The sequence below is a fragment of the Triticum dicoccoides genome, chromosome 1A (assembly GCF_002162155.2).
Source record: "Triticum dicoccoides isolate Atlit2015 ecotype Zavitan chromosome 1A, WEW_v2.0, whole genome shotgun sequence".
In the NCBI taxonomy this organism is placed as follows: Eukaryota; Viridiplantae; Streptophyta; class Magnoliopsida; order Poales; family Poaceae; genus Triticum; species Triticum dicoccoides.
In genome coordinates, this window is record NC_041380.1 from 4,101,192 (window position 1) to 4,126,030 (window position 24,839).

At 41.2% G+C, this 24,839-nt stretch overlaps 1 protein-coding gene across 1 annotated transcript; it reads left to right on the forward strand.

Annotated features, from left to right (window-relative positions):
- The first annotated feature begins 476 nt into the window (after window positions 1-476).
- Window positions 477-1,866, forward strand: LOC119357510 (red chlorophyll catabolite reductase-like). The gene is made up of 2 exons (XM_037624434.1): window positions 477-791; window positions 1,134-1,866. The coding sequence occupies exons 1-2, from the start codon at window positions 510-512 to the stop codon at window positions 1,740-1,742; spliced, it is 891 nt and encodes a 296-aa protein (XP_037480331.1). The 5' UTR covers window positions 477-509; the 3' UTR covers window positions 1,743-1,866.
- Window positions 1,867-24,839: the final 22,973 nt, after the last annotated feature.

Below are 24,839 nucleotides of genomic sequence, written 5' to 3' on the forward strand. Positions count from 1 at the left end.
TTCTCTTGCTTCAAGTGAACCCGTTAATTACTTTTAATATATAATAGATAGATGTGCCTTTGGAAAAGGACTAGAGTACTGTTGGTCGACATGTACACTGTGTGTAACTGTTCGATGTTATCAATAAGTCTAAAGTAGGAGGCGCTTTCGACCACCTAACCTTTTGTGGGCGCGTGGAACGCGTGGAGCAGGCTGTATCTCACGTGATCGACGGCTTGTGGATGCAGGATTGGTACAACCATTCGTCTGGTAGCAGATATGTGGTTTTAGTTGAGTTAGAGTCAATGCTAGCATATGACCAACGGGAATGCAGGATTAATGAAATTGAGAAGTGGTCGTAAGAAAGAAGTTCATGCATGTATATCAAACCTTTAAAGGGTAACTACCAACTCGAAGCCCCTCTTCTGTAAACGGGAACGATCCCGGCCGGACAGCACGATCTCTATAAATATTCAGTTTAGCGGCACAAATCAGTCATCGTCTTTCACTTCTCCACGCAGTTGTGTACCATGCTCCGGCCAGTGACCTCTGTCTCCATGGCTGCGCCAACCCTTCCAACTATCTCCGGTCTCCACCATGGCGCGTCTCCTCTTCTCCGAGCCAGAACATCAAGCATCATGTGCGCATGCATGCCCTCCCTGGCGCACCGAAAGGTAGCGCGAGAGCTGGTGGCTGAAGCCGAGGCGCGGTTGCTGCCCTCGGCTGTTCCTGCAGACGTACTCGAGTTCCGGAACAGCACCGGAACCGCCGTCGGCATGCTGGACGTGCGTCGAGGCGTGCCTGCCTCATCGGTATTTCCTCTCTCGATTCAGTACCTACGTGATATACTACTACTTTTGTGCATCTCTCTCTCTCTCTCTCTCTCTCTCTCTCTCTCTCACACACACACACACACACACACACACACACACACATAAACACACAAGCATCACCATGGCTCAACTGAAATTAATAGGAATTAGTAGCTCCGTGAGAACAACAAACCCAACAATATTGGCAGTGGAATCATGAAAACTGGCGCACTAATAAACTTGCCTAATTTCTTCTATTTGCTCCTCCTCGTGATCATATGACTGTATCAACAAAAACGACAAATGCGTACGATTTTCAATGGTCTTAACTTCTGTCTACAGATTGATTTCATGTTGTACTCGTCACTTCACTGCAAAGTCCCGAATGGTGCAATCGATATTACATCGGTTCTTATTTCCCTAAACGCCTTGTCGGATGCACCACATTTCCTCATGGAGTTCATACAAGGCAGCCCAAGTTCAATGGTAGTGATTCTCGATCTGCTCCCACGTAAAGACCTTGCACTCCACCCCGAGTACATCGTCAAGTACTATGAAAACACTGGGCTGGACAAGCAACGTGAGAACATCGAAGAGTTGCCACAAACCCGTCCATACCGGTCGCCGTCGCTCTTTGTGCGCAGTGCATGTTCTCCAACAGCGCTGTCGGTCACCATTGATTGTGGTCATGGAGGGGAGAGTACCTTGGAGGAGATAGTGTCCAGCCATCTGGCATCAGCTGTGAAGGAAGTGCTTCAAATCTGGCTTCATAGTTGTGCTGGTCAAACATCCGAAATGGAAGATGCCGAGAGGGAGATCATGGTCAGGAGGGATCAAGCTGTAAGATTAAAATCAATCGAGGTCGATCTGACAGCAAATTTGCCTAAGATGTTCGGTCCAGATGTGTCCAGCCATGTAATCGCTGAAATTCGTAAGGCCTTTGGAGCCTAGCATTGAGAAGCAGAAATTAATCTAGGTGACTCGGCATCCTATTCCTATATTGGAATCCAATCACAAGCATGTTCCTTGTCAAAGCTGTGAGTTGTAAGTAATGCGTGCCATGATTCATTACTTACTATGGCAGGGTCTTATTTTTACACCATTTCCCTTTTAAACTCTTTCTATATTGAACATAAACAATTGAAAGCGCCATGCTCAATCTTGGTATTACTCTGGATTAATAAGCATGGTATGTTCAATGACTTTCCTTAGTTACAAGACCCGTAGCAAGCACTAAGTACGGCCCGCCACTACTAGCTTGGTCTAGTGTAGCACAAGTACCTGTCGTGCATTATATGATGTGCATAAATTGAAAGCTACACCATGAGTCTCAAAGCAACTGGCTGTCCTACAGCTCGTTTCAACAGTGTCAATATTCTGAAAATATCTTTTGTTGACTTTTATAGCTGGCATACCTACAAAGACCAACAAGGCATTACACCAATAGATCATTGAGAGGAAAATATACAATTACTTTTTAATTATGTGACCGAAAAGAATAATTATATTATTTAAATGGCTGGACACAGTGGAATAAATTGTTCTACATCGAGCTGGAAAGCTACACCATGAATCTCAAACCAAAGTGTCTTGTAGCGTGCAAGTAGAACGCATGATAGATACTCGCACTATTGTATGCAAAACAGTTAGCATAAACAAGTGGCACTCCTTCCATCACATAAACAGTTAGCATCTACTCTACCGCTCATTCCAGCAGTGTTCAAATGTTCACAATTAGTATATTTTTAGTAACTCTTATTGCTAGCTTTACCTACAAAGATGTAAGAAGCAGTGTACCATTACCTCTTTCAGAAGTCCAATCGATAAATGATTTACATTTACGACCCATCAAAAATAGTTATATTATGTTATAAATCTTTGAATAGATAGAATATTCTGACATACAATGGGTTACAAAGGTACATCATAAATCTCAAAGCAATAACCTAAAAATAGAAATGCACCACAGCAAAAACAAGTGGAATATATCACAGCAAAAAAAGAGTTGTCACACTATGAGTATCTATCCGACGGCTCATTTCAACATATTTGGAATATTTGAAAAGTATTTTTTGGTGACTTCTATAGATGGCTTTACCTGCAAAGACCCAAGAAGCATAACATCACTATAACTTTGAGAAGACGATATATAACTAATTTCTTTTGTGGGACCCAAAAACCAATTATATTATGTGCGTAGATGGTCGGATACAGTAATATAGTGTACTACAGTATGCTAGAAAGCTACCCACACCATGCCAAAGAAAACACAGGATAAATAAGTGGCACACATTTCTTTTAATAAATAATTCAAGTCATAAGTTGATGTGCATCTATCCTACAACTCATTCCTAGAGTATTCAAATGTTCACATATATATTTTTTATGACTTTTATACCAAGCTTTTCCGGCAAAGATAATAATATGGTGAAATACAGGTAGTTGTACTATACTAGGCCAAACTGTTAGCATAAAAAGGTGACACGCATTTCCGTCAGAAGGAAAAAATATCAAGAGTCGCAACGTGATGATCAGAGTATCAATTTTGTTTTATTTGCCACACCTTCCAGGAATGTGATTCCAAGACGAATTTTTGCAACCACTTGAAACTTTTGTCAATGTTTGTCACAAAAAAATTCAGATTTTTTTGAATTTTTGTTGATTTTACTGTTCACCGAGCTCATTTGAGCTCGGGAGCGGAAGGTCACTTTTGGCTCGTGATGAGCATCTATGCTACCGCTCATTCCAGCGGTGTTCAAATGTTCACAATTAGTATATTTTTAATAACTTTTATTGCTACCTTTACCTGCAAAGATGTAAGAAGCATCACACCACTACCCCTTCAGAAGCCCAATCTATCAATGATTTACATTTACGACCCATCAGAAATAATTATATTATGTTCTAAATCTTTGATTAGATCGAATATTGTGAAATACAATGGGTTACAAACGTACATAATAAATCTGGATCGAATATTGTGAAATACAATGGGTTACAAACGTACATAATAAATCTGAAAGCAATAACCTAAAAATAGAAATGCATGACGGGTTACAAAAAAACTGTAGTAGGCCAAACAACTAGTATATACAAGTGGCACACATTCTATGACAACCAAAAAAAAGTCGTCACACTATGAGTATCTATCCTACAGCTCATGTCAACATATTTGGAAGAGAAAAATTCACCTTAGGTCACTAAACTTGAACCGGTTGACAGTTTAGTACCACTACTTTAGAATACCCGAACTACGGTCCATTTACTTGTGCAAGGGGTTCACTTTGGTCCGTATGACTGATTTCGTCTACGTATTTACTGATTTGGCCGAGTCAGCGGCCGCCAGCTCGCTTTGACCGCCACCTGGTCGTGCCTAGGGTGAATACTAGTCCATCCGGGTTTTTTTTTGTAAAAACGCCAGACAAAGCGACCGGGTCCCCGTCCTCGACTACCTCGGCAAGGTCGGCGTCCGCCGCGAAGAGCTCCCGCACCTGCTCCGCCGCTACCGCAGGTGCTCCACGCCAGCATCGTCGTCGACCTCGCGCCCGTCGTCAAGTACCTCCAGGGGATGGACGTCAAGCCCGGCGACGTGCCGCGCGTGCTCGAGCGCTACCCGGAGCTCCTCGGCTTCAAGCTCGAGGGCACCATGAGCACCTCCGTCGCCTACCTCGTCGGCATCGGCGTCGCCAGGCGGCAGATCGGCGGCGTCATCACACGTTTCCCTGAGGTGCTGGGCATGCTGGCCGTTGCAAGAATGATCAAGAAGAAGCCGTATGTCCTTTGGTTTGGGTTGGAGGACTAGTATTCACCGTCGCCAGTACCTGTCCATAGCTGCGGCGCAAGGGGGGAAGGGATCCCCGTTCGTTTTCTGGTCGTGATTTCTGATAAGGTTCTGCAGCCTCCTGCCGACCTTGCCGAGGTAGTAGAGGACGGGGACTTGGTCGCTTTGTCTGGCGTTTTTACACAAAAGCCCCCGGACGGACTAGTATTCACCCTAGGCACGACCAGGTGGCGGTCAAAGCGAGCTGGCGGCCGCTGACTCGGCCAAGTCAGCAAATACGTAGACGAAATCGTACATATGGACCAAAGTGAACCCCTTGCGCAAGTATGTGGACCGTAGTTCGGGTATTTTGAAGTAGTGGTACCAAACTGTCAACCAACTCATGTTTAGTGACCTACAGTGAATTTTTCTCTATTTGGAATATGTGAAGAAACAAGATTGGTGATTTCTGTAGATAGCTTTACCTGCAAGGACCCAAGAAGCTTGACATCACTATAACTTGGGAAGACGATATATAATTTGTTTTTATTTATGGGACCCAAAAACCAATTATACTATGTGCATAAATGTCCGGATACAGTAATATAGTGTACTACAGCATGCTAGAAAGCTACACCAATAATCTCAAAGCACTGTTTTATGTAATTGACGTGCACGTAGAATGGATAAATAAGTGGCGCACAGTCCTCTTAATAAATAATAAGAGTCATAAGTTTTAGAGAAGGATACGAGTCATAAGGTGATGTGCATCTATCCTACAACTCATTCGTAGAGTGTTCAAATGTTCACAAATATATTTTTTATGACTTTTGGACCAAGCTTTTCCGGCAAAGATAATAATATGGTGAAATACAACGGGTTACAAAGCTAAGCATAAATATCAAAGAAACATATTAGGCGACTAGAACTTAGAAATGCACGCTAAATACTAGAACCATACTAGGCCAAACAATTAGTATTAAAAAATGGCAATCCTTCATCTCGCATCAAAAAACAATCAATAGGGTAACATGATGAGCAGCTATCCTAAAGCTCATTCAAACAGTGTTCACAAATATCTTTTGGTGGCATGTACGGCAAGATTTTTCTGCACAGAGACAAGAAACATCACATCACTACCTCTTTGAGAAGCAAATCTATATTTTTTAAATCCTGAGGCCCATAAAAATGATTATATTTCATGCATAAATCGTTGGAAGCAGTGGAATATAGGGCCAGTTCTTTTCACCTCTGGCTTATGCAGAAGCCACTGTGGAAATAAGCCCCTGACAAGCCGCTGTGGAAATAAGCTCAGTGAAGATAAGCCATCTAGTTCTTTTTAGCCTCTGTCCGTTTAGCTTATTTTCTATATACACAATAAAAAGTCTGCAATACCCCCTAAATTCTGTTTTGATGGAATAATAATTGGGTTATTCTGTAGTGCTTAGCCGCACATACGAACATATTTTTTTTTTGAAACATCGCTTAATTGTAACAAGTCCACATAAGGAATATCGTTGTCGCACATATGGAAAATAAAAATAAATGTACGTAGTACTTGTGAAGAAAGAAAGATATTCTATATATTACATGGTTCTCCCAACAAAAGCATACACAATAAAGCTAGTCATCAAGGAAAGACACTCGCAGCAATAGCATCTCGTACGCTACCCATATTGCCTTCATCATAGGGTGCAAAGTGATGAGAAGCGCTCTCCTCGTGAACATAGGATCCATTCTCAACTATGTCAAAATGCTCATCAGGTAGTTTGCTCTCACGGATGTAGTTATGAAGACAAGTACATGCAGTAATTATCATTGTTTGTGTTTCAACTTTGTAACGCCTAATGCCAAGAAGGATTCGCCATTTCATCTTGAGAACACCAAAAGTTCTTTCGATGACGTTTCGTAGTGAGGAATGTAGATGATTAAAGGTCTCATTTCTCCCTCGTGGAGGTACTTGCTGGAAATCAGGTACATGGTACCGTTGTCCTTTGTACGGTGCTAGATAGCCATCTCTGTTTGGATAGCCTGAGTCAACAAGATAGTATTTTCCTATACAGGAAACAAAAATACAATGAAGAGCGATAATTTAAAGCAAAAGGCTAGTGTAAAAAAATGCATGTACGAGTCATTACCATTCGGAGGGTGTGGGAAACTGGGATATTCAGCTCGTGCATCAGCCCATACACGGGTGTCATGAACAGATCCAGGCCATCCAGCAACAACAAAAATGAACCTCATATCAAAATCACATATTGCCATGACATTCTGAGTGGTGACACCTTTTCTATTGCGATATTTGGGCTGCTCTTTTTCAGGCACAATACAAGGTATGTGTGTTCCATCTATGGCCCCAATGGCATCCTTGAAGTGAGGCCAAAATCTTGGTTTTTTAAGCGAGTCATGAACTTGGGTGAAAGTTTCATCTTTGGGTCGTACGTAATCACCAGCCATACGATATACACACATTAAAACCTCTTTAAACTTTTTGTTAATGGTAGACCGACTGTGTTCAAATCGATCTGCAATATTGTCGGTGGTCTGGCATGTCCCCAAAGTCCATAAAAATAGTGCTAATGCTTCTTTACTTGACATGTTGCAAGTTGACTTTAAACCGTATTTCTCAACTAGCATGTCATGCAATGGGTAAAACACTGACCTCCGCATCCTAAACATTGAGTAGAATGCTTTTGGATTCATCTCTTTCTCTTGCACCCATTGCAACCCCGTCATCATTGGTGCTCTTCTAGGTGCATAGGGCACCCTCTCTTTGCTTTGAAGATAATGTGCCATTGCAAGAATGCAGAAATCTAATTCTTCATCTTCATCCTCAACAGAGATATCCATCTGTCGCATAAAGAACACAATATAGATGCATTATAATTTGGTACACAGAAAAACAAAATAATTTGAGCCATCAAAAACGACACATGGCATTAAAAACGACTAGAAAAAAGATCCACGATGCATACGAATTGATGACAAATGATCCAGTTTCCCTATATTACAATCTGAGTGCAAACAAGAGGTTCCAAAAAAAACATAGGTTCACGACAGTACAAGTCGATAGCAAGTAATTTTGTTCAAAGCAAATAACATCACAGAAGTTCTAATCTTTTTTCATAAAGAGATCCCATGTCCGCTTGATCCATTCAAGCCTCACACTAGGAGCCTCATCCTTGAGGGCACTGAATACATCACGATGTTCCTTCTTCGTAAACAGCTGTAGAGCATAGAAATACACATCACTTCCAGGCCGACATCCATCGTTCACCACCATGGTCGTCATCTCTTTTATCTCATCTCTCACATGATCCACATTTGTTTGAGACATCGCCGAATTGCGGCTAATCTCCCTCCTCTCCCAAAGGTCAACCATACGGTTAAATACCATTTTATCATCACTATCTTTTGCCGCCTTTTGGACCATCTTGGGACTCGGTGAATAAGGACATGATCTCTTCTTTCGACCTTTAGATGAAACATTGGTGGGTGTAACTTGGTTAACATCTAACTCACATCCCGAGCCGTCCTCATTATCCTCTTCAATGTTAATATGAGAGGCATCAACTTGAGACGAGGGAGTTGCGACCCTTGCATATGCATTCGTCACACTATGGTCATCAAATATAAAACTCATTCTTTGCTCATCAACTAATGGAGCATATCGAAACTTGGCGGCAATCTCATTTCTCTGCAAAAATATCACACAAATAAATTAATTAAGAAAGTGGATGGCAAAAGTAACAAGTAAAAGTAATATGAATGCTTCAATACCTGTATCTCAGTCGCCCACCATTCATCAGTAGCTGCAATGCTCCTAGTAACAGGATCTATTCCAATTCCAGATGCCTTTTGGTTCAACGTCTTCCAACAATTGTACTCTTTTTTAAGTAAATCCCACCTATTCTTGAATTGCTTGCGAACATAATTTCTGTTTGTCCGCTCATTGAACTTTCTTATCATATTTTCGTACCCAATTGGGCTCAAATGTCCATCAGAACGGTTATTTGCATTCACTTCTTCAACACAAATGTCAAGGAAAATTTTATGGGCAACAGGATCCCAATTTGCTTTCCCAGATTTACCTTTATCCATCTATCATAAAATGAATGTTACAATTTTAATCAAATAACACATAACCCATACCAGATAACCCTTAGCAGTAATAAAATCCCACTATATTTAATAAAAATATTAGCTCACTGCCACAACACCAAATTCATACATGACAGTATTTTTGGTCATATAAATACACGTACATAGCAATCAGTGTACAATTAGAAGTAATTTTGTTCACTCTCTAATGTGGCATATGTTGGCCCAGTCCGTGCGCCGAGTACTTCCGACGACGGCGATGAAGAACGACGACGACCAGCACGAACAAAGCTAAGCTGACTAGTTGTTTTTGCCCCAAGCTGGCTAGACCTTCGAGCAATCGATTAGGAACACCAAGATAAGACTCGCACATCAAGCTGCTGGACGATCTTTGCTTTGATCTTTATAGAGCTACTAGTACTAATACTAATGTACGTGTAGATCATTCGGCCGATTGCCACAGGAGCGTATCTGTAGGCAGCTAGCAGTCCTACCCAGTGACAATTGTTCAAACCTACACAGACACGTACACATGTATTGAACCCCGGACACAGATAGATGCCATCGCATGACATGGTTTATAACATCATGCATCACATGCAGAACTGGAAAGAAGTCCGGAGGAGAAAGATAAAAGGACAGACGGGTGCTTACCTTGGTAAGAGCTTGGACGGGGACGATCGGACTGGAGCTTGCCGTGAAGATGGGAGTAGTGTGGAGGCCGGATGTGCAGCAGGACGGGAAGCAGCAGAGGGACGGGCGGAGGCCAGCGATTGCGACGTTGGGGCAGGATAGCGACGTTGGCTAACCTCCCTGCATGGCGTCGGGAAGGACGGCGACGGCGGCGACGGCGGCGGCTCGCTGGACAAGAGGCGGCGGCGAGGAAACCTAGCAGACGCGCGAAGCTGATGATGCGTCGGGAGAGATGCCTTCGATGCCAGGGGTTATATCTTTCGCGGGTGGCATTTCTGTTGTAAATACTGCCAACGCCGAGGGCATAGCGATGTACCGCTTCAGTTTTTAAAGGGCTGCGCTCGGGAAGCTGCTCTCCCCTGGCTTCTCCCCAACATGAAGGGACCGGCTGTGGCTGGAAATTAAGGGCCAGTTCTTTTCACCTCTGGCTTATGCAGAAGCCACTGTGGAAATAAGCCCCTGACAAGCCGCTGTGGAAATAAGCTCAGTGAAGATAAGCCATCTAGTTCTTTTTAGCCTCTGTCCGTTTAGCTTATTTTCTATATACACAATAAAAAGTCTGCAATACCCCCTAAATTCTGTTTTGATGGAATAATAATTGGGTTATTCTGTAGTGCTTAGCCGCACATACGAACATATTTTTTTTTTGAAACATCGCTTAATTGTAACAAGTCCACATAAGGAATATCGTTGTCGCACATATGGAAAATAAAAATAAATGTACGTAGTACTTGTGAAGAAAGAAAGATATTCTATATATTACATGGTTCTCCCAACAAAAGCATACACAATAAAGCTAGTCATCAAGGAAAGACACTCGCAGCAATAGCATCTCGTACGCTACCCATATTGCCTTCATCATAGGGTGCAAAGTGATGAGAAGCGCTCTCCTCGTGAACATAGGATCCATTCTCAACTATGTCAAAATGCTCATCAGGTAGTTTGCTCTCACGGATGTAGTTATGAAGACAAGTACATGCAGTAATTATCATTGTTTGTGTTTCAACTTTGTAACGCCTAATGCCAAGAAGGATTCGCCATTTCATCTTGAGAACACCAAAAGTTCTTTCGATGACGTTTCGTAGTGAGGAATGTAGATGATTAAAGGTCTCATTTCTCCCTCGTGGAGGTACTTGCTGGAAATCAGGTACATGGTACCGTTGTCCTTTGTACGGTGCTAGATAGCCATCTCTGTTTGGATAGCCTGAGTCAACAAGATAGTATTTTCCTATACAGGAAACAAAAATACAATGAAGAGCGATAATTTAAAGCAAAAGGCTAGTGTAAAAAAATGCATGTACGAGTCATTACCATTCGGAGGGTGTGGGAAACTGGGATATTCAGCTCGTGCATCAGCCCATACACGGGTGTCATGAACAGATCCAGGCCATCCAGCAACAACAAAAATGAACCTCATATCAAAATCACATATTGCCATGACATTCTGAGTGGTGACACCTTTTCTATTGCGATATTTGGGCTGCTCTTTTTCAGGCACAATACAAGGTATGTGTGTTCCATCTATGGCCCCAATGGCATCCTTGAAGTGAGGCCAAAATCTTGGTTTTTTAAGCGAGTCATGAACTTGGGTGAAAGTTTCATCTTTGGGTCGTACGTAATCACCAGCCATACGATATACACACATTAAAACCTCTTTAAACTTTTTGTTAATGGTAGACCGACTGTGTTCAAATCGATCTGCAATATTGTCGGTGGTCTGGCATGTCCCCAAAGTCCATAAAAATAGTGCTAATGCTTCTTTACTTGACATGTTGCAAGTTGACTTTAAACCGTATTTCTCAACTAGCATGTCATGCAATGGGTAAAACACTGACCTCCGCATCCTAAACATTGAGTAGAATGCTTTTGGATTCATCTCTTTCTCTTGCACCCATTGCAACCCCGTCATCATTGGTGCTCTTCTAGGTGCATAGGGCACCCTCTCTTTGCTTTGAAGATAATGTGCCATTGCAAGAATGCAGAAATCTAATTCTTCATCTTCATCCTCAACAGAGATATCCATCTGTCGCATAAAGAACACAATATAGATGCATTATAATTTGGTACACAGAAAAACAAAATAATTTGAGCCATCAAAAACGACACATGGCATTAAAAACGACTAGAAAAAAGATCCACGATGCATACGAATTGATGACAAATGATCCAGTTTCCCTATATTACAATCTGAGTGCAAACAAGAGGTTCCAAAAAAAACATAGGTTCACGACAGTACAAGTCGATAGCAAGTAATTTTGTTCAAAGCAAATAACATCACAGAAGTTCTAATCTTTTTTCATAAAGAGATCCCATGTCCGCTTGATCCATTCAAGCCTCACACTAGGAGCCTCATCCTTGAGGGCACTGAATACATCACGATGTTCCTTCTTCGTAAACAGCTGTAGAGCATAGAAATACACATCACTTCCAGGCCGACATCCATCGTTCACCACCATGGTCGTCATCTCTTTTATCTCATCTCTCACATGATCCACATTTGTTTGAGACATCGCCGAATTGCGGCTAATCTCCCTCCTCTCCCAAAGGTCAACCATACGGTTAAATACCATTTTATCATCACTATCTTTTGCCGCCTTTTGGACCATCTTGGGACTCGGTGAATAAGGACATGATCTCTTCTTTCGACCTTTAGATGAAACATTGGTGGGTGTAACTTGGTTAACATCTAACTCACATCCCGAGCCGTCCTCATTATCCTCTTCAATGTTAATATGAGAGGCATCAACTTGAGACGAGGGAGTTGCGACCCTTGCATATGCATTCGTCACACTATGGTCATCAAATATAAAACTCATTCTTTGCTCATCAACTAATGGAGCATATCGAAACTTGGCGGCAATCTCATTTCTCTGCAAAAATATCACACAAATAAATTAATTAAGAAAGTGGATGGCAAAAGTAACAAGTAAAAGTAATATGAATGCTTCAATACCTGTATCTCAGTCGCCCACCATTCATCAGTAGCTGCAATGCTCCTAGTAACAGGATCTATTCCAATTCCAGATGCCTTTTGGTTCAACGTCTTCCAACAATTGTACTCTTTTTTAAGTAAATCCCACCTATTCTTGAATTGCTTGCGAACATAATTTCTGTTTGTCCGCTCATTGAACTTTCTTATCATATTTTCGTACCCAATTGGGCTCAAATGTCCATCAGAACGGTTATTTGCATTCACTTCTTCAACACAAATGTCAAGGAAAATTTTATGGGCAACAGGATCCCAATTTGCTTTCCCAGATTTACCTTTATCCATCTATCATAAAATGAATGTTACAATTTTAATCAAATAACACATAACCCATACCAGATAACCCTTAGCAGTAATAAAATCCCACTATATTTAATAAAAATATTAGCTCACTGCCACAACACCAAATTCATACATGACAGTATTTTTGGTCATATAAATACACGTACATAGCAATCAGTGTACAATTAGAAGTAATTTTGTTCACTCTCTAATGTGGCATATGTTGGCCCAGTCCGTGCGCCGAGTACTTCCGACGACGGCGATGAAGAACGACGACGACCAGCACGAACAAAGCTAAGCTGACTAGTTGTTTTTGCCCCAAGCTGGCTAGACCTTCGAGCAATCGATTAGGAACACCAAGATAAGACTCGCACATCAAGCTGCTGGACGATCTTTGCTTTGATCTTTATAGAGCTACTAGTACTAATACTAATGTACGTGTAGATCATTCGGCCGATTGCCACAGGAGCGTATCTGTAGGCAGCTAGCAGTCCTACCCAGTGACAATTGTTCAAACCTACACAGACACGTACACATGTATTGAACCCCGGACACAGATAGATGCCATCGCATGACATGGTTTATAACATCATGCATCACATGCAGAACTGGAAAGAAGTCCGGAGGAGAAAGATAAAAGGACAGACGGGTGCTTACCTTGGTAAGAGCTTGGACGGGGACGATCGGACTGGAGCTTGCCGTGAAGATGGGAGTAGTGTGGAGGCCGGATGTGCAGCAGGACGGGAAGCAGCAGAGGGACGGGCGGAGGCCAGCGATTGCGACGTTGGGGCAGGATAGCGACGTTGGCTAACCTCCCTGCATGGCGTCGGGAAGGACGGCGACGGCGGCGACGGCGGCGGCTCGCTGGACAAGAGGCGGCGGCGAGGAAACCTAGCAGACGCGCGAAGCTGATGATGCGTCGGGAGAGATGCCTTCGATGCCAGGGGTTATATCTTTCGCGGGTGGCATTTCTGTTGTAAATACTGCCAACGCCGAGGGCATAGCGATGTACCGCTTCAGTTTTTAAAGGGCTGCGCTCGGGAAGCTGCTCTCCCCTGGCTTCTCCCCAACATGAAGGGACCGGCTGTGGCTGGAAATTAAGCTCAATACAAAAAAGCGAGTTCTTTTCAGCTTAGGCTTATTTTCCACAATAAGTCGTCCATAAGCCAGAAAAGAACTGAGCCTAAGCTCAATACAAAAAAGCGAGTTCTTTTCAGCTTAGGCTTATTTTCCACAATAAGTCGTCCATAAGCCAGAAAAGAACTGAGCCTATAGTAAAATACTGTGGGTTGGAAAGCTGCAGCATGAACCTGAAGCAATAATATGCACATAGTAATGCACTACAGGTACTCGTACTATAATAGGCTAAACAACTAGCATAAAGTAGTTTCACATTCTGTCATAACGATAAAATATCAATTTTTAAGGAGATAGGTATCTATCCTAGAAATCATTTGAAAAAGTTCAATATTCAAACATAATTTTGAGGAGTTTTATAGCTAGGTTTACCTACAAATACCCAAGAAACATGACATCACGACAACTTTGAGAAGTAAAGCTATAGTGTAACACAACACACTGAAAGCTACACCATGAATCTCAAAGCATTGTTTTATGTAACGTGCACATACAGTGCATGATAGATACCCTCACTGTTTTTAGGAAAGTAGTTACGATAAATAAGTGGCACACGTTCCTTTGCGTAAAATATGAGACGTAAATGCGATTAGCATCTACCCTACAACGCATCCTAGCAGTGTTCAAATGTTCACAAGTACATTTTTATTAGTTTTATAGCTAGCTTTAACTTCAAAAATCTTAGAAACATCACAACATTACCTTTTTGACAAGCCAAATCTGTAACGATTTTTAATTGTGGGACCCATCAAAACTAATTATATTATGTTATAAAATCGTTGAACACACAATAATATGTGAAATACAATGGGTTACAAGCCTACACCATAAATCCCAGAGCAACATGTTAGGCAACATGAACATAGAAATGCATGATAGATCCGCAGTAGGTCAAAATATTAGTATTAAATGGGGCCCGGTTTGTGTCTTAAATAATCAATGGGATGAAGCAATGAGCAGAAATCCTACAGAACATTATAACAATATCCAAATGTTTATTAATATTTTGTGGTGACTTTTATAGCAAGATTTACCTCCCAAGAGCCAAAAAACATCACATGACTTCTAGCTGGGAAGTATAATATATACTCCCTCCGATCCATATTAAGTAATATGGATCAGAGGAAGTTAATGTCTTCTAATTATGGCACTCATAAAATATAATTATATTATGTGGGTAAAATTTTGTATGCAATGGAATATAGTGAAATACAGCAGGGCGGAAAGCCTCAACATGAATCTCAATGAAATAACATGCACATAGAAATGCACGACAGGTACTCGTACTATACCAGGCCAAAAAATTAGGTAAAACAAGTGGCACACGTTCCGTCGCAACAAAAAAAATCAAGAAGTGACCTGTTGCAGTAGCATATAGAGCTGCCTTTTTTATATTCTTTCCATGACGCACCTAGTGCAAATGGATCTGGTTGGCGCCTAATTAATGGCGCGAGAATGCTTCAAACACCATAGATTGTTTTTTCTTTCTTTACGAATAAACAACACAGATTGCTATACCTAAAAGAAATACGTACATAATACTAATACTCAATTTTATCAGTTCACCAAATGAAAACTCAATCTTACACAATAGTTGTTCCAAGAATTTATATGATGTTTGAGATAGTCGTCTCGTTGATTTTATTATACAGTTGACCCCTAACTATATGAAGATCCGGTCTGCCTGCAAATTGCAAAACGGTCGATGTGCTCTTCACAGATGCTGGTTAGGTAATTATTTTTTTCCTATGCTTCATTTGTTCCAGTAGCCGCCGGGCTCACCCCCTTCTTCCACCTTTCCGTTTTCTTGATAATGAAACCTTCGCAAAATAATATTAATATAATTAATATATAGAAAATCATATTGTCTTCGAACCTGTGCATCTATGCAAAACAGCTTCCTATGTCATAATTTTTTAGGACCTGGCTAGAGAGCGCCCATCTGCATCATTGAGCAGACCTGCCGGCCCAAATAAGAAAGTATAGCTTTTTTTGTGCCACCAGTTTCACCTAGTTGTATAGATTCAGAAAAAGGTGGTCCTCTTCCCCCGTAACCCTCTTCTAATAGACCAACAAAGATTCATGTCTCATGTGCATTTAATCAAGGTTCCAAAATATTTAAAATGTTGCAACTTTTGATTAGAAGATCAAAATTCAGATCTGTTTTCACCGATGTGTTTCTCGTGGCGAGCTCTTCACCGTTGGAGCAACGAAAGGCCAGACAGAGTATAGGATTGTAAACATAACAGACTTGCAATCCGATTCAACATATGCAGTTGCAATTCAGAGGCGACACTTGTAGTTGCGTGCCTGGTGATGAACATGCAACCCCCACCCCCTCCCCACCTGATAAATCATCACTAAGTTGCAATCTCGTTTAAGACATGCAATTGCATTCGGGGCGACACTTGAAGTTGCGAGCCTAGTGGTAGACATGCAACTGCCCCCACTCCCCTAACGAAAACACCACTAATTTGCAATTGGGGGAGAGAACTTGCAATAGTGGGCCTAGAGGTAGACACACAACTGCCCCACTCCCTCGACAAAATGCCAATAAGTTGCAATCGGGTGTGACACCTGCAATTGCGTGCCTAGTGGCGTACATGCAACTAGCCCTTTTTGACAAAACACCACAGAGTTGCAGTCGCGTGAAGATATGCAGTTGTTGTCCACGGTGACACTTGCAGTTGCATGCCTAGTGACAGGCATGCAACTACCCCCTCCACCTAGCCCAGCAAAAACACCATACAATTGCAGTCACGCTGAAGACGTGCCGTTGCAGTCAGGGGCAACACTTGCAGAACTACCCTTCCTCTGACAAACACCCGAAAGTTGTAGTCAGGAGTGAGACTGACAGTTGCATACCTAATGGCAGACATGCAAGTGGCCCTATCCAATAAAACACCACAACGTTGTTGTTCCATTGAAGAAATGCAATTGAATATCCGAGATGACACTTGCAGTTGTGTGCCTAGTGAAAAATATGCAACTATCCTCTCCCCCCAACAAAACACCATAAAGTCACATTGAAGACATGTCGTTGCAGTCAGGGCAACTCTTGTAAGTGCATGCTAGTGATAGACATGCAATTGTCCTCTGACAACACACCACAGAGTTGCAGTCAGGAGCGACACTTGCAGCTGCAAGCATAATGACAGACATGCAACTGGCCCCTCGTGCTGCGAAGCACTAAAGAGTTACAGTCACATTGAAGAAATGCAGTTGCAGTCGGGGAAGATTATGCAGTCGGATGGCAATATTATCTAATTTTAAAAATAAATTAATTTTAACTAAAAACATGGAAAAAATAAAAATAGCGAGAATCGTGTGTTGGTAAGAAAAAGCTTAAAAAGAGTGATAAAAAGCATAAATAGAATTAAATAAGAAAGTGAAAAATACAAATGGAAAAAAAATCAATGCTATGAGGAACATAGACGAAAAATGTTAAAATAACTTGAAAGGAAATAGAGAAATACAAAAAAAGATAAAAAATTAAACCAAAAAGCACAACAGAGAAAGAAAAAAAATTACCTCTGAGCACCTAGCTCATCACGAGTCACTGTCAAAAACAAAGAAAAAGCAAAAAATAGGCCAACCACAACTAAATTAGGCTGGTTAAATACGGGACAAGTGGTGTTGCATGAATCTTGATGTTTCTTCGACAGTAATAACACAAAAAAGAACCAGAAAAACCTAAATGAAAATGATCATCTGGGCATGGTCATCCAAAAAAGCACAATAACACAAAAAGAAATAGTGGCATTGTCAATGGTTAGTCTGGTCTTGAGTGGAGCAGCAACAAAAATTGAACCGACAGAAAAACTAATTGGCGACTCAAATTTTTAAAAACAAAATATAGTTCATAGATTTGTATGACGTCAAGCCACGACACACATGTTATAGAACACAGCCGAGGAAAGAATTTGAACAAAAAAAAACTATGTGCGGCCGATTGCACACCCCTGCCCAACAAAAAAAAGCACAAGACAAAAATAAATGGGCCAATCGCACCCCAGCCCGGCAACGCTGCTTGACGGGGGCTCTTATTCAGCGCTGTTAGCACCACAAAACACAATCGGCGCTCACTGCAGTGCCTAGTGAGCCGGCCCACCAAGGCGCAGCGCATGGATGGTATTAAAAGCCCGAAAAAACAGCAAAAAAAAAAAGGTGCTTCCGCGAGGAATTGCAACTGACTAAAAGCAGCGGTAATTTGTTAAGCGCAATTATAGATGCTCATATGTGATTTTTATTTTAAAATGAAACTTCACAGATTTCGGAAAATGTTCATGAACATACAAAAAGATGTTGCCCTATTCAAAAAAAGTTCATTTATGTCGAAACAATCATCAATTTTGAAAAATAGTTCACAAAAAATTGTGAAAACTTTATCAAATCTTGAAAAAAAATCACCAACTTGAAAAAAAGTCCACCAATTTGGAAAAAAAGTTCTTCAAAATGAAAAAAAGCTCATCGAATTGAAAAAAAGTTCAGCAAATTTTAAAAAAAATCAAAAATTTTAATAAATATTCATGGATTTTGGAAAGAAAGTTCATCGAATTTGAAAAAAAAATCACGAATTGGAATAAAAGTTCATGGATTTTGGAAAGAAAAGTTCATATATTTTGAAGAAGATATCGCCATGTTGAAAAAAATGTGCATTTAAGAAAACAAAAGGAAAAAGTAAAACCGAATAAAACATTACTGACCAGTGAACTGGGAAGAAAAATCACTAACTGGAGAAAGAAGTATAATAAGGGAAAAAAGCAAAATGTGCACGAGAGGGTAACATAGCCTAGTGGTTATTTTTGTTCCCTTAGTACACATAGGTTGCGAGTTTGAAACTTGTCACCCTCACAGTTTTTTCCTTTTTTAACAGAAAAAATGTACATGGACCGGCCCAGCAAGGAGCGAGGGGTGTGCGCCAGTTTAGTTTGCACTGTAACCGATGCCTGAAGCGTGGAATAGGAAGTGCCTGCTTAACAGAAGCCATACAGCTGCCCACATGCGCTTGCACAAAGCCTAAAGCTGTATTGATCCAACGACTGAGCATATGTCTGGTACTTCGCCAAATCTCAGTCGACTAGAATTTACCAAGCCCCAAAAAAGAAAGGGCTAGTACAACGAGACACCTAATCAGCAAGCCCAATGAGTGTGGCTTTCATGCAGGAGACCAGAGCATACTTCTTGACCAGTGTGTCCAGCCCCAGTGTACTTTTCATCACCGTGAAGATGCTCACGAACATCAACTTGGTGTGACTGGCTGGCGGAAGCAATATTTTGACCCAGGCAGACGCCCAGTCATATGACCACTAGAAGCAACAAGGCCACCAGAAAAGTATTCAAGAACATATTCAGCACCACGAGTGTGAGCTGACGATGAATGTATCCTTCATGGAATCAAACATTTAACACGACTGTACCATTGAGCACACCACACAGATGAAGTACATTTGTACTGACTCTTGTAGTAGTCGGTATCGTCAAAAACTTCAAATGTTGTTTACTAGTCTGTGATATAACAATGCGATTATTTGTTCGCTTTGGTCCATACTTCTATAACTCCATCCAATGAAAACATTCAAACAGTCTGCTGCCATGGAGTGATGCTAGCTACTTTTACAAGGCTGACCCTTCTAATTATTTCAACAAGGGCCCGCAACACAAACGAGCGTGCAACATGACAGTTCCAGGGAGCAGCCGATGTAGATGAGGTAGCCTGCAAGGCCAAGAAACGTGGCTTTCATGTCAGGCAACATGAGAAGGCTCCTCCAACAGTGTGCACCACATCACATTACAAGGGAGAGGCCGACAATGATGGTGAGCATCATCAACGCGGAGTGGAAGTACAGTGTTGGCTGCCAAAGGTGTAATTTGTAGGCGGTGCCAGCGGTTGTGATGAGCACCAGATACGACATTACCACCATGCACACCGTATATATGGATGATGTAGCCAGGAAGTGTCGATTTCATGTCAGAGACACTGAAAGTCATGGTAGAGATGAACCCAGAGATAAAAGCAGACTTGTCGACCGGTGTGACACCGTGGACATCATTCAGCACCAAGGTGATGCCGACGATGATATTAGGTAGTACCATGTTTTTTTTACTTCGACGTGCTGGCAATAGAAATGCTAGAACGGGGACCGTAATTGATTATTGAAGTGTTTGCCATCTAGACCCTGGAGCTGTCTCAAGTCACCTACTGAACTCGGCAAGTACCACGTGTCATCCTGTTCCGCAGTGGCGGCTAGTGCCTCATGTCGTCCGGTGCTGTTACACCACCCTGACGGGTACGAAATCCTCTGATATCCAACCTTCTGCCACGGGCTACGGCGGCAGGCCCTGCTACCACAGGCTATGGCGGCAAGAACCACTGGAGAGCTAGGCCCACATGGACAGTTGCAGAACAAAATAATAAAAGAAATTGAGGAGAACATATTCTTTGAAGCAAATATCTCTATCAAACCAGAATATTGTTCCCGTTTACGAAGAAACCTTTCGACAAGTACCTAAAGATGCTACCATGACACAGAAATAGTAAATAATTAACTGATTTTGGGTAGCAGTTTTCAGTTTGGAAACTTAACTAGTATATGCCCAACTACCACAGAAGTTTTTCCGCCCATGACACAGAAGTTTTTCCACCCCCTCTGATTCAGCTATTGTACGGTAGGCAAGCACTCCGATGCAGCCCTTATAATGAACCCTGGTTTCTTTGGGATTGGTAGATTATCCTCGCCGTTCAGCATCTCAAGAACATGCGGCATGGTGGGTCGATCTTCAGGAACCTCCTGAGCGCAAAGCAGTCCGATCTCTATGAATCTTTCCAATTCCTTTAGCAACGTCGAAGGCTCGAATAACTCCTTCATCCTCTGAGATTCTCGTACCTCCCAAGCCTGACAAAAATAGCATCACTTATTACAACTATATATTTCAGTTGTAGTAACCAGCATGTTTTTTAGGCTCAATTGCTAAACTGTGTTGTGCCTTGTTGTTCATTTTTTGTAATCTGATGTGGAAAAGCAAACATTCCTTTTCACAACCCAAACTATAAGAGAGTGGTTTTTTGTAGCTCGGGCTACATGGCACCTTCTATCTGTGCCATTCACTGGCCTCCTATTCCTCAAGATTGGTGTCAACTCAGCCAAGGTCACATACAAAACATGCAGTTGATTACAGGAGGGTCAGACCATGTGTAATAAAAAAAGACAGAGCAGTCTCCTCATTGCATGCAGCACACACGAACAGTCACATGAGTGAACAGTGTGTGTCAGGACCTGCTGCATGCAACATTCTTTCTCTATCGAATTGCATGCTCTCTCTCTCTTCCAGCATGTAAAACAACTCGGCATGCAGCACATATGAATTTCTTTCTCTGCGTTTGACCTTTACATGCAACACACACTCTGTGCAATGCTCACTCTTTCCTGAGCTTTACATGCAACTCCTAAAAAAACTCCTCTCTCTCTTTTTCAATCCAGGATGCTCACTACAACAACACACACACTCTCGCCTCTCTCTCCTAATATTTGCATAGCACTTTCTCTCTCTCTCAAATAAATTTTCTGAATGTTTTTTCTCACTCTCACATCTACCTCTCTCTCCACTTTTGCACTAGGGACGCAACACTTTTCTATTAGCTGTCCCACTCTTTCACTCTCTTTCCACTGTTGCAGCAGTGACCCCAAACCCTGTAGCCATGCAGCGAACACATGTGACATCGCTGCACACCACTGGTACTACTCTGTCACAAAGCCCATGCAGCGGACTGCATGTGATTAGATGGACAAGACATCACCTGCTAATGACACTGCAGCCAACTGCTGCACGGCTCGTGATGCTCCTTTCTAGCACAAATCTCGAAATGCACCGATGGTCTAGATAAGAGGCACCGTGGAGCTCGAGCTAGGAAGAATCTTTGTGAAACTATAATCATATTAATTTATTAAGAGAACAAACCAAATTAATAATAACACTCACCGGAAAGCTGGCTGGGTTACTTAATTAACTCATCTTCTGGGAAATTTTATTCATATGTTAAGTTTGTATGTTCTCAAATTTATTCATATCCCACTTTAGTTGTTCACATCTCAACTATGTTATCCTTGTTTTCCCGGATATGATTCCAGGTTGCCTTTTAGCACATTATAATTTGAAATGGTCATCAAAAGAACAATTTGCCAAAGCCGGCTGGGAAAGGGGATTATGATAACTCACCAGAATACCAAACACAAGGAAAAACATAAGAATTATAAGTGCACAGACACACACCACATGCAAGTACTCGCATAACGAATACTACAGCCGGAGATAAAAAGCTTGGAAATAATATGTTTTCTAGAATAAAGTACGCGACAATTTAAAATTTACAGAGTAAAATTTTTCTATTTGGCTGTAAATGCTTGAAAAACTGATTTATTAATTAGTAAGGTAGAAATATTGCTGTTGGGTTCTTGCGAATAACATTTTCATAATACATCATGTGATTTTGTAGCATTTATTTACAAAGAGTTAACATCCCATGCTTGCAGAAAATTATTTCAATATCTACAATATAATATATTTCCAAATAGATCTACTTACCCAAACAATTGGATGTTTGTCAAGGTCTGCCTTTTTAATTTTTCGGTTAATAGTGTATAGGAGGAGGACGCCGAAACTAAACACATCGCTCTTCAGTGAGATAATACCATCTGCAATATATTCGGGAGGAATGTAGCCCCTGATTGGCATGTGATTCGAAAGGTCAGTAGTGGTAATAATATAGAGAAATTTATATAAGAGCTTCGTGGATGTCTAGGTAATAAAAATACTATTGTCTCTGTTCGAAAATACAAGAATTATTATCTAAAAAAAATTGTAGTTCTGTATATTTGACTAAGCTTATAGAGGAAAATGTCAATATTGGCAATACCAAATCAGTATCATTAGATTCATCATTAAACATAGTCTCATATTTTATTTATTTTGGTATTGTAGCTGTTGATATTTTTTCCTACAAACCTGATCAACCGTAGAAAGATTTGCCTTTTCTGAAAAAAAAATATACACCTCATTATTGTAAACAGAGGGAGTAGTTTATATTGGATGGAGTCTTACATTGTGCCTACTAATTCTGACGTCTGTTGTTGAGTGACATCTTGATTTAGTATTTTAGCCTTCTCAAGATCGCAAATCTTAGGGTTCATATCTGGACCGAAGACAATGTTGGTTGGCTTCAGATCCATATGGATAATATGGTTGAAGTGCAGATAAGATACACCCTTTGCTACCCCCCGAATTGTCCTGAGCGCTGAAGACCAATCCAACTGTTCTGACGATCCTGCAAAGTTTGAATTAACTTTTCATATACATACACATTCTCTTTTCCTTTTTTTAGTCATACAGGCACAAAGTTGAAGTTTGGTTTAGAACATGCGAATTTATTTTTGGAGGGGACACAAGAGACATAATTTATTGAGAGTAACTACAATAATAGAGAGAAATCATACCATTGATAATCTCAGACAAGGTTCCATTCGGCATGTACTCTTCCACCACCATGTCCTGGCTAGCTTCATGGCAGTATCCCACGCAACGAACCACATTCTCATGCTGAAGCCACACCGGCAAAACACGAGCTTGTGTCTCAGGATCTTCAAATCTTTTGATGGCAATCTCAAGTCCGTCAGACAATACACCCTGGAAATTGTGAGCATAATGTTAAACTAGGAGTTAAGTTTATGTACAAAATACCCCGGTAACACATATGGCACGACGTTGCCATATGGGCATTGCCGGTCATTAACACTGAGCACATCTTATCGGCTTGTCAACACTCCCCACCAGTTACTACTGATGGATTGACCTAGGTCCATCAATGTTGAACTGGCTCTTTAACCTGTTTTGTAGCAGTTAAACCTCCGTGCTTGAACTTATGAAGAACTGAGAGCAAAACCATCCTTTTTATAGCTATTGATAGCATTTGCCTTAGAGAGAACCTTGATATCAATGGACTTTACACCAATTCCCGGCAGTGAGCCACATCTTTTCTAATAGTTGCTTTTGTGCTTGCCCATGTGTATTTTTTTAGTAAAACTATATTATAGGTGTAAAAAACATATGCATTATTAATAATAAATGGTTGTATGCATCGTCCTGATGCAGAGGCGGGGGTAATCCTCCGTTTCGGAAAAAAGTATAAAAACATATAGTCCATTTAGAAAATAAAGTAAAACAAAATAAAATTGAAATACAACAAGAGCGTCGTATATACAAGGCTTTTAGACGAATTTTACTTCAGCTATGACCTGGGAAAATCAAACATATAGCGTACCTTGTAGACAGCAACATGGCTAGTTTTTCGGATAATATTATTTCCTGAGAAGCTATTTGTAGCACCTTCTATCACAGATATACTGAAAATTCTGAAGCCTGTTGGAAAAGCAACAGCCACACACACACAAGCATACATAAATTAGATTATGCAAAACAGTGAAGTAGAGCAGCAAAGTACTGAATGAGTTGTCAAATATGCAGAGGGTGCGAGTTATTTGATCTTACCTGGTGATACTGCCGCGGCCTCCATATTTATTCCCAGACAACAGTTTATGGAAGAAGATTCAGCCACTGTAGCACCCTGAGATAGGAAAGGTATCATATTCAACCACTCGATCTTACATGGCAGAATAATATGTCCATAAGTGATAGCTTTGCATGTCTAATTCATTCTTATAAATATAAAGTGGACCCCTTCCAATTAATCACTTCAAATTTTTGTGTGCAAAACCTTATAATAAACAAAATAATGAAAGAGCTCGTGGCCCAGTAGGACTAGAGATGCACATAATTCTCAATTTGTGCAACATATCTATCACATGTCCATTTAAAACCCTTTTTTGAAGTTCAAAATATATGACTACTCCTGATGAGATGTAATTATGGAGTACGTGTGTTAGTTAAAATACCTGTAGGGGCGTCGAGCAGACAAGCCGAATGGTGGCGTACTGAGCACAGCCCACGGCAAAGATGGCGTCCACTGTCCGATCCGAGATGCGTCTGTTAACCAGATTCAGTTCCTCGCGGAGCTCATAGACTTTAAGGACAT

Bases quoted from the DNA above. Each gene is read 5' to 3' on its own strand.
- LOC119357510 (XM_037624434.1), top strand. From the start codon at position 510: ATGCTCCGGCCAGTGACCTCTGTCTCCATGGCTGCGCCAACCCTTCCA. The intron at 792-1,133 runs GTATTTCCTCTC...TTCTGTCTACAG, and splicing joins GAGGCGTGCCTGCCTCATCG to ATTGATTTCATGTTGTACTC.